The sequence below is a fragment of the Camarhynchus parvulus genome, chromosome 26 (assembly GCF_901933205.1).
Source record: "Camarhynchus parvulus chromosome 26, STF_HiC, whole genome shotgun sequence".
In the NCBI taxonomy this organism is placed as follows: Eukaryota; Metazoa; Chordata; class Aves; order Passeriformes; family Thraupidae; genus Camarhynchus; species Camarhynchus parvulus.
In genome coordinates, this window is record NC_044596.1 from 737,202 (window position 1) to 752,921 (window position 15,720).

The 15,720-nt window shown below is 46.4% G+C and overlaps 1 protein-coding gene across 1 annotated transcript in view; it reads left to right on the forward strand.

Annotated features, from left to right (window-relative positions):
* The window catches only part of PPP1R12B (protein phosphatase 1 regulatory subunit 12B), a 133,916-nt gene that overhangs the window by 33,215 nt on the left and 84,981 nt on the right, over positions 1 to 15,720 (forward strand). Inside the window, exons 2-8 of the mRNA XM_030965587.1 lie at positions 937 to 1,067; positions 2,314 to 2,432; positions 5,243 to 5,402; positions 9,347 to 9,491; positions 11,795 to 11,869; positions 14,460 to 14,539; positions 15,120 to 15,259. Coding sequence (XP_030821447.1) covers positions 937 to 1,067; positions 2,314 to 2,432; positions 5,243 to 5,402; positions 9,347 to 9,491; positions 11,795 to 11,869; positions 14,460 to 14,539; positions 15,120 to 15,259 — 850 coding nt within the window. The remainder of the gene's footprint in view (positions 1 to 936; positions 1,068 to 2,313; positions 2,433 to 5,242; positions 5,403 to 9,346; positions 9,492 to 11,794; positions 11,870 to 14,459; positions 14,540 to 15,119; positions 15,260 to 15,720) is intronic.

Genomic DNA, 15,720 nt, shown 5'->3' on the forward strand with positions numbered 1-15,720 from the left:
CCAGCAGAGGCACACACATTGGGATGTGTCTATTAAGTTGCCAGCTCATCCTTGAATAGCAGCTTCCAGTGAACTGTAAGTGTAACTCAGAATGTGCTGGAGACAGGAATTTGAGGAAGGAGGAATTCCACCCAACAGAACTGCTGAGACTTGAAAATCAAGCTAGGTTTTCTTCTGGCAACTTCAAAGCAGGGAGCTCTCTGTAAATGAAGGCTCAGGAATGACTACAGCAGCTAATCAAGGGCTGTCATTCTCTTCAGCAGCTCATGGGGCTGTAGAAGAAGCAGGGAAAGTTTCCTGTGTCAGACTCAGGAAAACAAAGAGGTACTGCTGAATAAAGAAGTTATTAAGTTCTCTAGAACTCAGCTTTTGCAATGATTACCTCTGTAACTGAGCTGCTTTAGTCTGGCTCCTGGAGCTGCTGCTTTCCCTTCTCATCCCTGCCCCTAGTGAGGCCTCATTGTGTTCACTGTTACAACCTTTATTCACTGACATTTTGAGGACCAGTGTAATCTAGGTAAATGCACAGCTTGCCTTGCTTAGAGGTATTTGATGCTGTACCTAAAACTACCACAGATCCATCACGTCAGTGTCCCCATTGTGAGGAGGGAACCGTGTGGGAGAGTGGAAGGCGATCTCTGGTGAAAAGTGAAGTTGGAGCAAATTCAGAGGTTGTCCATCTGGGAACTCTGGGTTACAGTTAATTTTTGAAAATTCTGGAATTAATTTGTTTTCATTGACAGATTGAAGTTACCCTAAGCTTTAAGGTGTGATTGCTCACAGCAGGGGAAGTTCAACCCAGATATTGCCTGCTGCCAGTAAACTGCCAGTGTGGGTTGTACATTTAACACCAGCACACCAACACATTTTTTTTTCTCTCTTCCTTTTCCCTTCAATCCTTCTGCTCCCTGTACATCCCCTCCCATCCTCCCTCAGGCCTGTATTGATGAGAACCTGGACATGGTGAAGTTCCTGGTGGAAAATGGAGCCAATGTGAACCAGCAAGACAACGAGGGCTGGACCCCTCTTCACGCAGTGGCATCGTGTGGCTACCTGAACATAGCAGAGTGAGTGAGTCTGGGGCTGTTCTGGGTATTTATAACACTTCCCTGTGCCTTTCCATTCAGAGCAGGTACACAGGTGATGAATACTCTAAGCCTTGTTCAATGCTTTGGAAAGCAATGCTAAAATAAGTGCTTTTCTCTTGGTATTGAATTCTGAACTTCTGAGGATTAAGGTGAAGCCTTCAACTGGTTGTCTTTTTCTGTTGCCATTAGACTGTCTCATGATTCATTAGATACTTTAGCTAAAGTGCCAAGCAAAAAGGAAAATGGGACAGCAGTTACAGGGGTGTGTAGTGAAGGAGCTGCTCCCTGTGAGGGTGGGCAGGCCCTGGCACAGGGTGCCCAGAGCAGCTGTGGCTGCCCCTGGATCCCTGGAAGTGTCCAGGACCAGGTTGGATGGGGCTTGGAGCAGCCTGGGATAGTGAAGGTGTCCCTGCCATGGCAGGGGTGGGACTGGATGGGCTTTAAGGTCCCTTCTGACAAACCAGGCTGGGATTCTGTGAGTACATTTCCTTCCACAGACAGACTGGTGTGAACAGTGCTATGGTTCAGTGGGACTTTCAAGTTCAGCTGTCAATCTGGCACCACCAGTACATTCACCACTAAACCTCAAGTGCCACATCCACTCCTTTTTTGAACACTTCCAGGGATAGTGATTCCACAACTGTCCTGGGCAGCTGTGCCAGGGCCTGACTACTATTTCTGAAAAGAAATTTCCCCTAATCTCCAATGTGAACCTCCCCTGGTGCAGCTTGGGGTCATTTCCTCTTGTCCTGTCCCTGTTCCCTGGGAGCAGAGACCAACCCCTACCTGGCTGCACCCTCCTGTCAGGAGTTGTGCAGAGCCACAAGGTCCCCCCTGAGCCTCCTTTTCTCCAGGCTGAACACCAACCCTTTATTCTTCACCAGTCATACCATGCTTGTATATTTAGTCCACTACAGCTACCAGAATGTTTCCAAAATTTGAATTAAGATAACTATTTCTTAAATGAATTGAAAATAAATTATAAAACCAGGCAACCTCACCCTCCTATATTTGTGTGCTTAAACAGATACTTCTTTTACTTCTCAGAATTCTACTGATTAAAAGATGTACAAGCCAAAGAAGATGTCTGTTGTTCTTCAATTAACTTTTCATAAAGTTATAAGAGGGAAAATTTAAAAATTGATGATACTTCATGAGGCTTTTTTAAAATTAGTAAAATTTCCTTTTCTTAAAAAAAAAGGTAATTAACCTGTCCTTGCTGCAGGTACCTGATCAGCCACGGGGCCAACGTGGCTGCTGTGAACAGCGAGGGGGAGGTCCCGTCCGACATCGCGGAGGAGGCGGCCATGAAGGACCTGCTTCTGGAGCAAGTCAAGAAACAAGGTAAAGGAGGGGCTTGAATGAGTGAGAGCTGGGACCCCTAAGAGTTTCTGTATGAGAATTCTGCTGCCTTGCTGTCTGTTGGTGAAGAGAGCTGAGATCTGGCCCAGGAAGCAGCAGGCAAATTTTGCTTTGCTGTCAGGACAGTGGAGCAGATGCAGGAGGTTTGTGGTCTCTGTCCTTGGGATTCTTCAAAGCAAGGCACCACAGTCTTGAAATCTGATTCATCAGATCTAGTTACTTTTAAAGTGAGATTTAATTCTGGCCTCTGATATCAATGCAAGGTCTTGTTTCACTAAGGCTTGATAAAACCGAGGTGAGATTTATGGGACTGCCAAAGGCAGGGACCAGGAAATGAATATTCCAGGCCTGGAGGGACATGCTTTATCCTGATCTTTCCCTAGGTTTCTTCTGCCATATCCCCTTTCTCAGCAGGTGTGCCTGGCTGAGGGGCTGCTCTCCAGACTGTCCCTGCACAAACATCCCTGGCTGAAGAATAGTTTTGGACTGATGTTAAAATAAAGAAATGGTGTATCAGTCTAAAATTTTCTTCATACTCATGGAATTCATTTGGGAGTGGTTGAACGTCTGCATGTGTGTCTGAGAAGTTTAAATCCCGTCTATGAATTTCATGAACAATGTTGGAAAAGGAACCCAAGGAATTCCTGGAGCTTCTATCCTTGGACATAGGCAAAGCTCAGCTGCATTCATGTCTGAGCTGGTTCATCTGGCTTTGAAGTTACTCTCCTTGGAGTGTGTGTTTGGGCTACAGAATCCAAAGACTGTGGTCTGGATTGTTTTATTCCTGCAGGTTTGGGGGGGTTGCTTACATGCTGGATTGAATCCAGTCCCTCTATCAGATGTATTTTGACACATGGTGGTGACTTTATTTTTTAAGGTATAGTTAGGAAGGAATCAGTCCCTCAGTGCTTTGTCACCTGTGTTAATGTTCCTGGGCCACCAAATTTGTCAGGCACAGCTTGCCCTCAGAGAAGCCAGGCTGGCTGTCACCTCCTTTTTTTCCATGGGCCTCAGCATAGTTTCCCGGAGGATCTGCTCCATGATCTTGCTGTGCACAGAGGAGAGGCCAATTGGCCTGTAGTGCCCCAGGTCTTTCTCTTGTCCCTGATTAAAAATGGGGGTTATGTTTTCCATTTTCCAGTCCATGAGAAGTTCACCAGACTGCCACAACTTCTCAATACCAGAATGACTTAGATACTTCCTCTGCCAGCTCCCTTGGGACCCGTGGGTGCATCTCACCAGGTTCTGTGGACTTGTGCACCTTCAGGTTCCTTAAATAACAGTAATGTGGTTGAAACCTTACAGGACATTGAGGCAGTGGTTCTGCCTTACCTCAGGTGCTTTTCCTGACACTTTTTGGGATTCTGCTTGCATTGCCTCACCACATTAGTGGCATCCTGCTAAGATACCCTGAAACAACCATCTGTCTCCAGATGAAGATTCCCATCTCACAGTTTAAAGGATCATATTGCTGGAGGAAATGGGGTTGAACTTTAAATAAGTATCTGTCCAGCTCTGCAGCCTGTCCTCAGCAGGGGCTGTGAGCAGATGCCTGCTGCAGACTGTAACAACAGCTCAAGTGTGTACAATTGCCCTCCCAGCCTCCAGCCACTGTGCCTCCAGAAATTCCGGAGCCAAACTGGCTTTCTGTGTATTTGTGAGTGCCCTGTGGCTTCCTGTCTCCTGAGCTCATGTAGCCCTCCAAAATGTTCAGGAATTGTGTAGACAAGCTACAAACTTGTCTAGTCCTTGGTCTGAAGCCAGTTGATTTCTGATCTTTGCAAAATCCTGCAAGAGTGGGTCTCACAGGGTCTCACTCTGAGTTAAATGTTTTCCTTGGTTCTGTTTTAAACCTAATGCCCCATAATTTAGTTGGCAATCATGTCATTCTTATACTGAAAGTATTAATCCATAGGAGCACTTGTTCTTCAGGTTTTTGAGATTTGTCATCTTCTAATTTGTATGTTTTCCTGAGTGGAGAGTTCTACTCTGATTAATCTTGTTTGGATTGGTATCAATACTTGTGATTGATACATTGTCCTTCTATGATCTCATTGCTGTGAAAACTCGGCTTAGGAAAATAAGTGGAGTTTTTCCTCTCATTGGTTTAATGAGTCTGTCAGCCAGACACACCTCCCTCTCCACGTCATCCCCCTGCCTCCCTACGCCTCCACCTGCCTCTAAGCAGTCACTTAGGCCATCAGCATAGACTTCTTCTGGCCTTCTAATGCCAAAATTATTTCAAATTGTGTTTTGTCAGAATCTGGGGGTATGCTGCTCAGTGGAATAACTCAGCATTTCTCTCAGTATGCCTGTCAGGAGTGCCTCTGGAGCAGTGCAGATTCCTGTGTGTGTCACATGCAGTGTCCTGAATATGGAGTGAGCACAGAGCTGGCATCACTGTGCTCTTGCAGGAGACATCTGGGGGTCCTCAGACCTTCCCTGTAGATGTTACCCTCACTGCAGGTCAATTGAGTCAGTTAAGCTGTTGTTCATGGCTTCGTTGTTTCAATCTGGGACACAGCCCATGTAGAACTCAATCCTTCTACCCTTAATGCACACCTGAGCTTTTAGTTAATTGGACTGGGTTGCAACCACTGGCCCGGCTTTCAAAATTTTTAACTCAGGCAGTTTTTGAAGTCTCTGTCAATGACACAGGAGAGGCTTTTGCTGGTTGTTTTGTGGAAGATCAGAAATAGTTTACTAATATTTTATAGCAAATAGAGCATAGGTTAAGTGTAACAAGTACTTCACAGCTTTCATCTCTTGTTGGTTTTTGTTCTGTGCTTTAGGTGTAGACCTGGAGCTGTCCAGGAAGGAGGAGGAGCAGCAGATGCTCCAGGACGCCCGGCAGTGGCTGAACAGTGGGAGAATTGAGGATATAAAGCAGCCTCGGACAGGAGCCACAGCTCTTCATGTTGCTGCAGCCAAGGGATATTCTGAAGTCATGAGGTAGGAGCTCCTCCCAGGGCTGCTGCATGAAATTAAGGCTGAAGACATCTTGCTTTACATTCAGAGAAATGTATTCCATACTGAGATTTTCAGGCTGCTGTTTCTCAAAAGGCTCTGTGGTTTTATGTGTACAACCACAGTGGTTCACCCAGAAATACACAGGGACTGGAGGATTCCCTTTCCTATCTCCAGGCCTTTTTGGAGTAATGAAAGCTTTTTGGAGAATGAGGCATAAATTAGGAGGTCTCTAATTTTTCTAATCACAAGGTCTGATTTTCACTGTTATAGTTTCAGGACTAGCAAGTTAAACAGTAGTAGGGGATAAAAGTGTAATGTTGACATACAAAGTGACAACACATACTACATGACAGTCACAAACATGACCAATCTTGTGGGAAAATGCAGTGTCCATCCCTGTCTCACTGTTCTCTGCCCCTTCTTGCTACTGCTCCTGCAGTGACAGAGGCATTCCAGCACCTCACAGCTCTGCTGTCCTGGCACTAACAAGATTATTATGACCATAAACCTGCCCAGTGTAGCATTTCCTGGTAAAAAACATTAATATTGTTACAGGTAATGTCAAATTAGGCTTTCCCCAATAAAGCTTGTTTCTCTGCTTTTTATGTGTGGCTGGAGCTGCCCATGAACATAGAGCTCATGGAATCCCAGACTGGGTTGGGTTGGGAGGAACCTCAAAACTCATTTTGTCCCAGCCCCTGCCATGGGCAGGGACATCTTCATCTGTCCCAGGTTGCTCCAAGCCCTGTCCAACCTGGCCTTGGACACTTCCAGGGATCCAGGGGCAGCCACAGCTTCTCTGGGCACCCTGTGCCAGGGCCTCCCCACCCTCACAGGGAGGAATTTTTACCTCATATCTAATCTAATCCTGCCCTCTCTCCATGTGAATCTGTTCCTCTTTGTGTTGTTACTACATGCTCTTGTAAATAGTCTTTCCAAAGTGTCATAGTTTGACACTGCCCAGTGCCAGGCACCCACAGGAGTCACTCACTCACCCACCCACCCACCCACCCTCCCACCCACCCTCCCCTCCCACAGCTGGGCAGAGGAGAGAAAAAAATTAACAAAGGGTTCATGAGGTGAGGTAAGGACTGGAGAAAACCCTTCAAGGGCAAAACAGGCTCAGCTTAAAGTTGCAAAGTTAATTTATTACTAACAGAATCAGAGGAGAATAATGAGAAGTAAAATAAGCCTCTAAAACACCTTTTAGCCCCAGCCCCTCCCTCCTTCCCACTGATGGCACAGGGAGACAGGGTGTGGGGGTTTGGTCAGTTCATCACTGAGATTTTCTTTGCTGCTCTGGGAGAGGAATCATTCCCCTGTGAGACCCTGGGGTCCCTCCCACGGGAGACAGTTCTCTGTGAACTTCTCCAGTGTGGCTTCACTCTCACAAGCAGCAGACCTCCCAAAACTGCTGCAATGTGAATTCCCCCCACAGGCTCACAGTCCTCCCAAAACTGCTGCAGCCTGGGTCTCTCTTCCCACGGGGTGCAGTCCTCCAAGGACAGGCTGCTCCAGCCTGGAAACAGAGCCCCCTCTCTCCACTGGGTCTGCCACTGGATCACAGCCTGCTCCAGGCATCCACCCCTGCAGTGTGGGCACCTCCTCTGGGAACTGGGCTCTGGGTGGATCTCTGCATTCCCCATGGATCTCTGCATTCCCCATGGATCCCCAGGGGCTGTGGGTGGATCTCTGCATTCCCTATGGATCCACAGGGGCTGTGGGTGGATCTCTGCATCCCCATGGATCCCCAGGGGCTGTGGGTGGATCTCTGCATTCCCCATGGATCTCTGCATTCCCCGTGGATCCCCAGGGGCTGTGGGTGGATCTCTGCATTCCCCATGTATCCCCATGGGCTGTGGGTGGATCTCTGCATCCCCCATGGATCCCCATGGACCGCAGGGGCACAGCTGCTTCACCACAGCCTGCAGAGGAATCTTGACTCTGATGCCTGGAGCACCTCCTGCCCCTCATTCTTCTTGGTGTCTCCATGTTGTTTCCCTCACATCTTCTCTGACAAGAAGAAAACTGTGCATGCCCACTTTGTTTTGATTTCCTTCTTAAATCTGTTGTCACAGAGGTGTTTCCAGCCTCTCTAACTGGCCCAGCTTTGGCCAGCAGCATGTCCATCTTCAGAGCCATCAGGGATTGGCTCTGCCAGACATGGTGGAAGCTTCCAGCAGCTTCTCACAGAAGCCACCCCTGTAGCCTGCCTGCTACCAAAAGCCAGGCTGTGTGTAACCAGCACAGAAGCTTACTCTATTGCCTGTGTTCAAGTTCATTCTGGAAGTGTTCATCTAGCTTGATCTTAAGTTTCATAATTTTAAGTGACATGACTTGATGTCGAAGAGCTGTTTCATATCAATCTCAAGCATTTTACTGTACTTCATGTTTCTGATTTGTATTCAGTTGTTAGAACTTATAATTGAGTGATGAGCCTGTACTGTGCTCAAGAACAGGAATCTAACACAGCTCATGTGAGTAGAAATGTAATATCTCTGAATTGGAGGTGTTGGTCCTGTCACCTGTCAGGGGAGGGTTGTGTATCCAGTGCTCCTTGATGAAGTTCAGTGTGTGCAGGATGGCTTAGTTCTGGACAGTCTCTCCTTGGCATTAATTGTGGTAATGATAAACACATCTCAGCAAGCTGACATTGTTTCACTCTTGTGTATGCGATGGCTGTGCTGAAGTTCAAATCCAGAGCTTTAGTGACTTAAACCAAGGGGGCTGACAGCCAGGAGCCAGCTAACTCTAAATGAGACATGGAATTTGTCTGTGACCTTGAGTCTCTCAGCAGCTCTGTTTCTCCCTTCTGCCAGCTGGAAAATCAACAGAAACTCAGCACCTAATTTACAATTTCTTTCACAGAGAAGACCACAGCTGCTCTGCTGTGGCTGTGTTTTATTTAGCGCAGTAGCACTTTGGTGTAAAGCTGCAGGAGTTTCCAAGCTATTGGTGCCATGTTGGGGTCCTGCTGGATTTCCCTCATGCTGTGCAATGATGGCTCTGCATGGGGGAATTTCCCACAATGGAAATTTTCAGGAGCAGTTTTACCAGACTTGCAGAATTCCCTTGGGATGTTATTCACTATTTAAGCAATTTGGATAATAGTTTTGATGCAGGAGCTGCTCAGTGCTCTTGCCTGGTTACTGCCACACCATTGTGCACATAGCTCTGGAGCTCCAGACTGTCCCAAACCTTTGGTGTTTGTTTTGGTGTTAAATATTCAAGCTCCAGGTGCTGTGAAACATCAGTGTTCTCCTCTGATGGAGAAGGGAGGGTGGGAGGGGCACAGCAGTGAGGGTAAGGGAAGGAGATCCCAGGCAAGTTCACTTGTGAAGATTTGCTTGAACTGTCCAAGGGCTAGTCTGAAAAAATGCATTTGGGGTTGTTTAATCCAAATGAGGGTTATTTTGCATACGGATTTTACCTCTGTCACTGTCACTGCTGCTTCCCTGTTGGTCTCCTTGAGGACCACCCCCACTGTGCCTTGTGCTCTCAGAGAACCAAGCTCGAGCTGCAGTTCCCACATGCCCCTCTCCTGGCAGCTGCTGTGCTTGGCTCCCTGGCACAGGGATGCAACTGAGCCAGTCCAGACTCTCTCCTCTGCTGGAGCAGGAGTTCAGGCTGGGTCACCAATGCCAGATGAGAAGTCAAGGTGTTCTCCCAGTTCAGGACATGCTGAAAGGGAACCTTATCAGTTTGACATGTTCCAGCAGGTTTTACATTGAAGTCACTTTTTGTTCATTGCCCTTTCCCTTACAGTTTTGAGCACATCAGGTGGGAGGTTGCTTTGGTTAATAAACAAGTCCAGAAGCTCCTGACTGTTATGGAGCCAGGCTGCCCACTTGGTGCCTAACAGGGGAAACTGCTCTGTCAGGAAGTCATTCTTGATGGGCAGAGATCAATGCTGCTGCTTTCCTCAGGCTCCTGATCCAGGCTGGGTTTAATCTGAACGTCCAGGACAATGATGGCTGGACTCCACTCCATGCTGCTGCTCACTGGGGAGTGAAGGAAGCGTGTTCCATTCTGGCTGAGGCTCTGTGTGACATGGACATCAGGAACAAGCTGGTCAGTACACAACTAATGCAGAGTATTCTATAGCCACATTAATAGTGACTGTTGTCTTCTGCTTGATCATGGAATCATAGAACCCCAGACTGGTTTATATTCAGAAGAACCTTAAAGCTCATCTCATCCCACCCCTGCCATGGGCAGGGACACCTTCCACTAGCCCAGGTTGCTCCAAGCCCTGTGCAGCCTGGCCTTGGACACCTGCAGGGATTGAGCAGCTGCAGCTTCTGTGGGCACCCTGTGCCAGGACCTCACCACCCTCACAGTCAAAATTTCCTTCCCAATATCCATCTAACCCTGCCCTCTGGCAGTGGGAAGCCATTCCCCCTTGTCCCCTCCCTCCAGGCCCTTGTCCAAAGTCCCTCTCCAGCTCTCCTGGAGCCCCTTTAGGCAGTGGAGGGGGCTCTGAACTCTCCCTGGAGCTTTCTTTTCCCCAGGTGAGCACCCCCAGCTCTCCCAGCCTGGCTCCAGAGCAGAGGAGCTCCAGCCCTGTGGTCAGTTTAGTGGGCTCCTCTCAATTCTTTCCAGCAGGTCCATGTCTGTCCTGAGATGGGAGCTCCAGAGCTGGACATAGAGATCCAGGTGGGGTCTCATAAGAGATCCAACATCATGATCCATCTACATGACAAAGTCGTAGCAGTCCTCCTTGCCTATGCACTGGATAATTTGAATGCATTAGTAAATGAAGAATCTTGACTGGCAGAAGACAGAAAAGATTTCAAATATTATGGGAGATGTGACCTGATTGAACTTTTAACCCTGAGCTTGTAGGAAAGGATAGGAGCTGATCTGTGCCATCCTCTGTTCACATAACCCTGAGAAATCAAACAGCAGCAAAGAAATACTCTTGGAGTGCAAAATAATATACTTATATTAAGGTGTAAGGCACTGAGAACAAGTGGACCCATAAGAAACTGGCAGTTTTAAATCCTCCCTCTTCTATGTATTGGTAATAAAAAAGGAAATTGAAGATTTGTGAGACACGAGCGAAGAAAAATAGGATGGAAGAAAAGGAGCAAAACCATTTCCTTTCTAACAGTTGCAGGTTTTTCCTTGAAGAGCCCTTGGATTTTCAAGAGCTTGTCCAGGGCTGCTCCTGGTGTTCCATCCCTGCTGGGATGTCCACACTGGTCTGTGAGCTGCTTCCCACTGGACCAGGTGTGGCTGCCTCTGGGGCAGGAGGGAAGGCTGAATGTGCTGGAGGAGCACCAGGGGATGAAGGCAGGCAGGATGTGATAAGAGGGGGCCCTGTGTGTTCAAGTGCATCCAGCTGTGCTGGAACCTGCTGGAACTCAAATGCCTCATGAGGAGCCCTTTCAGCCTGGTGAGCTCTTTGGCACCCAAAATGTGGGGAATCTTTTCTGTTTAAATGCCATCAGGTGCTTTTCCTTATGAAGTGTTCAGGATGTGTATGGGGTCTTGTATCATGCCATACTTGAAACAGCCAAAGGTGTATTTATTGTGTTACCTGCTCCTTCCAGCCCAGAATCATCTTCTTGTTGGGTCAGATGGACAAGGCTACCTTTTATTTTTTGACCTGTAGCCATGGGGTTTCAGGTTATTAATGGCATTTAGTGCTTTAGTTTGGTGAAAATGTAGCCAATTTCTTGGTTTGTGCACTAGAGTATTTTTTCTGGTTTGTTTTAGTTGATAAATGCCCATGGATGTGGAAATAGATCCCAAAATTTTTGTCTTGCTGGCAGCCTTTCAGAACGTTCAAATACATGATTATAAAGTAACACAGATTCAGGAATCTCCTGAGCTGGAAAGGACACACAGGGACCATCCAGCCCAACCCCTGCCCTGCACAGACACCCCAACAATCCCATCCTGGGCATCCCTGGCAGTGCTGCCCAAACACTCCTGGAGCTCTGGCAGCCTCAGGGCTGTGCCCATTCCCTGGGGAGCCTGGGCAGTGCCAGCACCCTCTGGGGGAAGAGCCTTTCCTGAGATCCAACATAAGGAGAGGTTGATCACATTCCCTTTCAATACAATATTGTCCTTTTTAGAAACTTGGAAACTCAAGCATAGTCCTGGCTGTTGGATTTGAGCAGCAGCCACCAGGGAGCTGCACTGCCTTGGGAAAAGCTGCTCACTGATCTTAGAGGTCTTTTTCAGCCAAAATGGTTCTGTGATTCCATGATCACTGTCACATGGGTTTCCTTGCTCTGGAGTGAAGCAGAGTGTCTCTCACCACTTGGGAGGGAGGATGTGGAGCATATGCACTGGTAAATGGGACTTTTTGGGATATTACCACTGTGCCATCTCAGATATCCTCTTGTGTTCTCTCTTTGCACCAGGGCCAGACGCCCTTTGACGTTGCTGATGAGGGACTTGTGGAGCATTTAGAAATGTTGCAGAAGAAGCAGACTGTGGTGAGTTTCTGGAGATCTTTTTCCAATTACATCCCCAATTACCTTTTCACACCCAGGTGTTCTCCAGGACACGTGGTGCCAACAGATGCAGGAAGCTGAGGCCTAGCTATTTTCTTTAGCTACTCATTTGCAATTTTAATCACAGCAATATTTTTAATAGCTAGAAATCTAGATAACTGGATGACAGCAGCAATGAGGTCAGTAGTGTGATGGCATGCAGAATTATGGGAACTGGTAAGGAATTTGTGTTCATCTTTGTAACTTATTATCCTGCAGTTGCTTTGTTGGCTGGCAGGCTCTCTAGCATCAAAGTGCTCTGTTCCTAATGAGTGATTACCCAAGTCAGCTTTGTGTTTGCATCCAGGGAAATACACTGTCAATGTTGAGAAAGAGATCTGTTACCATGTCTGCCTTTCTTACAGTAGGGAGGCTTTGGATTGAGGAAGAGGAAATTATAAACTTCAGGGAATTCTGGACTGAAAAAATGGGTGGTTTCAAAATTATATTAAGTTGCCATTTCATAATGCAGTGAAAGGGATTATAAGCCAAAAGTTGACATAGAAAAGGAAAGCAAAACATATCTTGTTCAAAGTAAGGGCAGTTGTCAAGCCAGTAAGATGGGTTTGGATTGAATTTTTTCCTATTTAATCTGGTCTACTCAATTATCTCATTTGGGTGCTTCCAAAACACAAGCTAACCTTCTTTCAAAAAGAATTAAAAATCTGTAAGTATCACTTAAAACATTGGGTTCAGAAACAGACAGAATGGGAGCACTGCTGATAAACCCCAGGAAGAGATTTTCAGGAACTGACAGTGTGGGTGGTTAGAACTCCAGCTCTGATCACAACACAGCTGCTGCCATCCTCAAATAGCAGCCTTAGTATTCACAGGAACCTCTTAAAAATTAATCAGCTTCTCCCTAAATGAGGTGTTGATAAATACTATCAGGGTTGTGTTTTGGATTCCCCGCTCTCTCACTACCCAGGATTTTGCAGATAACTGCACTTCTTAAAAGAAAAGAAAAAGAAAAGTAATTTTTGGGTGTCTGCTCATCCATTTTTAGGGCTGCTTTGCAGGGGCTACAACCCCCCTGTTCTCTATATAGAAGCACTATAAAAAGGCCTTCTCCATTTATTCAGTCAGTGTAGAGCTGAGCAGAAGAATCCAGATTTTATTACACTTTTTTTTAGTGGATATGATTTTTTAGTGAAAAAGCCAATTTATCATGTGGCACTTCTATCACTTAAAACCAGAAAACTTATATTTGTTAAGGATAAAACAGGCAGTTCCATGACGTTATTTCTCTTCCAAAATGGCTTTCAAACCAGATATGTTTCTCAGTCTAAGGCAGAGCATAGTTACTGAATCACCTGTGAATGGAGCAGGCTGTTTCTTGCACTTCCCTTTGCTGTGCTCCAGCAGTTTGGTCAGTTTGACAATGTTGTAGCACAGATTTTTGCTCTTCCCTGGAATCCATGCAGCTTTTCCCACTTCACAGGGTGCCCAGAGCAGCAGTGGCTGCCCCTGGATCCCTGGCAGTGTCCAAGGCCAGGTTGGATGGCACTTGGAGCACCCTGGGATAGTGAAAGATGTCCCTGCCATGGCAGGGGCTGGGGCTGAATGAGCTTTAAAGTCCTTTCCAACCCAAATAATTCTGGGATTCTATGACTGAGAATTTACAGTGCTTTTACTTCCTTTGCCTGGTGTCAAGTGCTGTCAAAAGAAAAAAAAAAATAACCTGGTGAGCCATGACACAGTAGAGTCAGCCTTAAACTGAGACCCTAACTGCCATCCCTACTCCTGCCTCAGCTCTTTCTGTGCTTCTGGAAGGTACTAAAACAATTTTTGGTTACTGTTTTGGCCATGATGGTAAAATTAATATTGCTGCTCTCTAAACAAAATCTTTCAATTTCTATGTGATCCTAGATATTCCCATGCAATGACTTTGTGCATTTGAGAGATTTAAGAAGTGACCCATCCTCACAGGAGTTCCCTGGTTGCCTGTACAGGGCAGACTGGAATGCTTTCCTCTGACAGCAAGTAAATAACAGCCACAAAGGCAGCAAATTTTTAGCTGAATCTTTTCTGGTTTCACGGGCACCCACACACGGACAGACCTCCAGCAGAATCCCAGAATGGTTTGGGCTGGAAGCAACCTTAAAGCTCATCCCATTCCACCCCCTGCCGTGGATGGGCAGGGACACCTCCCACTATCCCAGGTTGCTCCAAGCCCCATCCAACCTGCTTTGGACCCTTCCAGGGATGGGGGAGCCCACAACTCTCTGGGCAGCACTCAAGGTTCATCCCTGGTCATGGCAGGGGCAGCTGCAGGTGCCTTTGAAGTTTTTGTTAACTGGCAGCTGCATTCCAAGGACATGCTGGGTGCTGTGCTCAGGTGGAGCTCAGCCCAAGGCTCACGGTGCCACTGCAGATGTGCTGCTGTCCCAGTGGCATCTCACACAAATCTGCAGTGCTTTGGTGTAACAAGGCTGGGCTGACCTTGTGCCGGGTGCTCACTAGGTTCTGCTGGCAGGGCTGGTTAATGTCTGTCCTCATTCTCTCTCTCCCATCTTCCTGGACTTCTGAACAGCTGCGAAGTGAGAAGGAGACAAGGAATAAGCTGATTGAAGCTGACATGAATGGCAAGCCTCAAAACAGACTCTTCACCAAGTAAGTCTCTCCTTCTTAGTTGAAGAGAAACTGTCCAGAAAGTAATGGGAGAGCAGCTTCATCCCTCACAGCCAGCTGGCCTCAGCTGGGTCAAAAACAATTCACTGCTGTTTATTTCATGCATTTTTTTAATCTGAGCACTCTCAAATACAGTTTAATTGTATTTGAGAGTATTGTATTTGTATTAATGTGTTGTGTCTTAACGTACCCAGTGAGTAGTGGAACAAGGGCTTGGGCTGGTGTTTGTTTCTCCAGCTCCTGCTCTGGCTGAGGATCAATCAGATCTTTGGGCTGAGAACTGAACCTTTTTGTTGCACAAAACCCAACAGCCCAACTGCTGCATTGTGTGGCACTAGAAAAGGAGAGATCACAATTTTGTGGATGGAAAAATGCTTGCAGAATTAGAAAATGTGAGACTGGCAGTGGAATCCATGGCAAATTGGCCATGATGGAAGTGCTGGAGTGTTCAGTCTGTAGATGTATTTTATCCTTTGCTTGTTCTGTATGTAGTAAATAATGTCTATGTCTTTCTGAGAAGTACAACTTGCTTGCCTAATCCTAAAAATTTCCTATTTTGCAGCAAAGAGAAGATTCTTTATGAGGAAGACACGTTGAAGTCCGTGGAAACTGAGGAAGAGAACAAGGACTCAAGCAGTTCTAGTTCTGAAGAGGAAGAAGCTGAAGATGAAGTTTCAGAATCAGATGCTGAAAAGGAGTCAGGTAAGACAGTACAGCCTTGGATTTAATAACTAGCCCAGTTATTACCATTATTAATGTTGTTGTTATTGTTAACTAATTATATAATTAGTTGTTAAGGACATGCTGAAAGTTTTACTTCCAGTGTATATGTACAGAATTTGGAGAAACCTGGAGCTACTGTGCTAAAAAAGCTGATTCAAATGCTGACTCGCAGGTCAGCATAATTATTTTTTAAAAATCCTTCAGATCCTGTTTTAATTCCTACTTCCAGCTCACATGTGTTGAAAATAACACATTGTCCATAGCTTGTTCTCAAACGGGGTGTTTTTCTTGTTGGCCCAGTTCAAGAAGAATCCTTCAGGATGGTAGGGAAGCAGGGGAAGGTGTAGGAAGGCAATAGCCTGTTGTGTTTGGATCAGTCTGAAATGAAGGACTGAAGCTGTTCTGACTGATAGAGATGAGGAACTTCTGTTTTCTAGTCT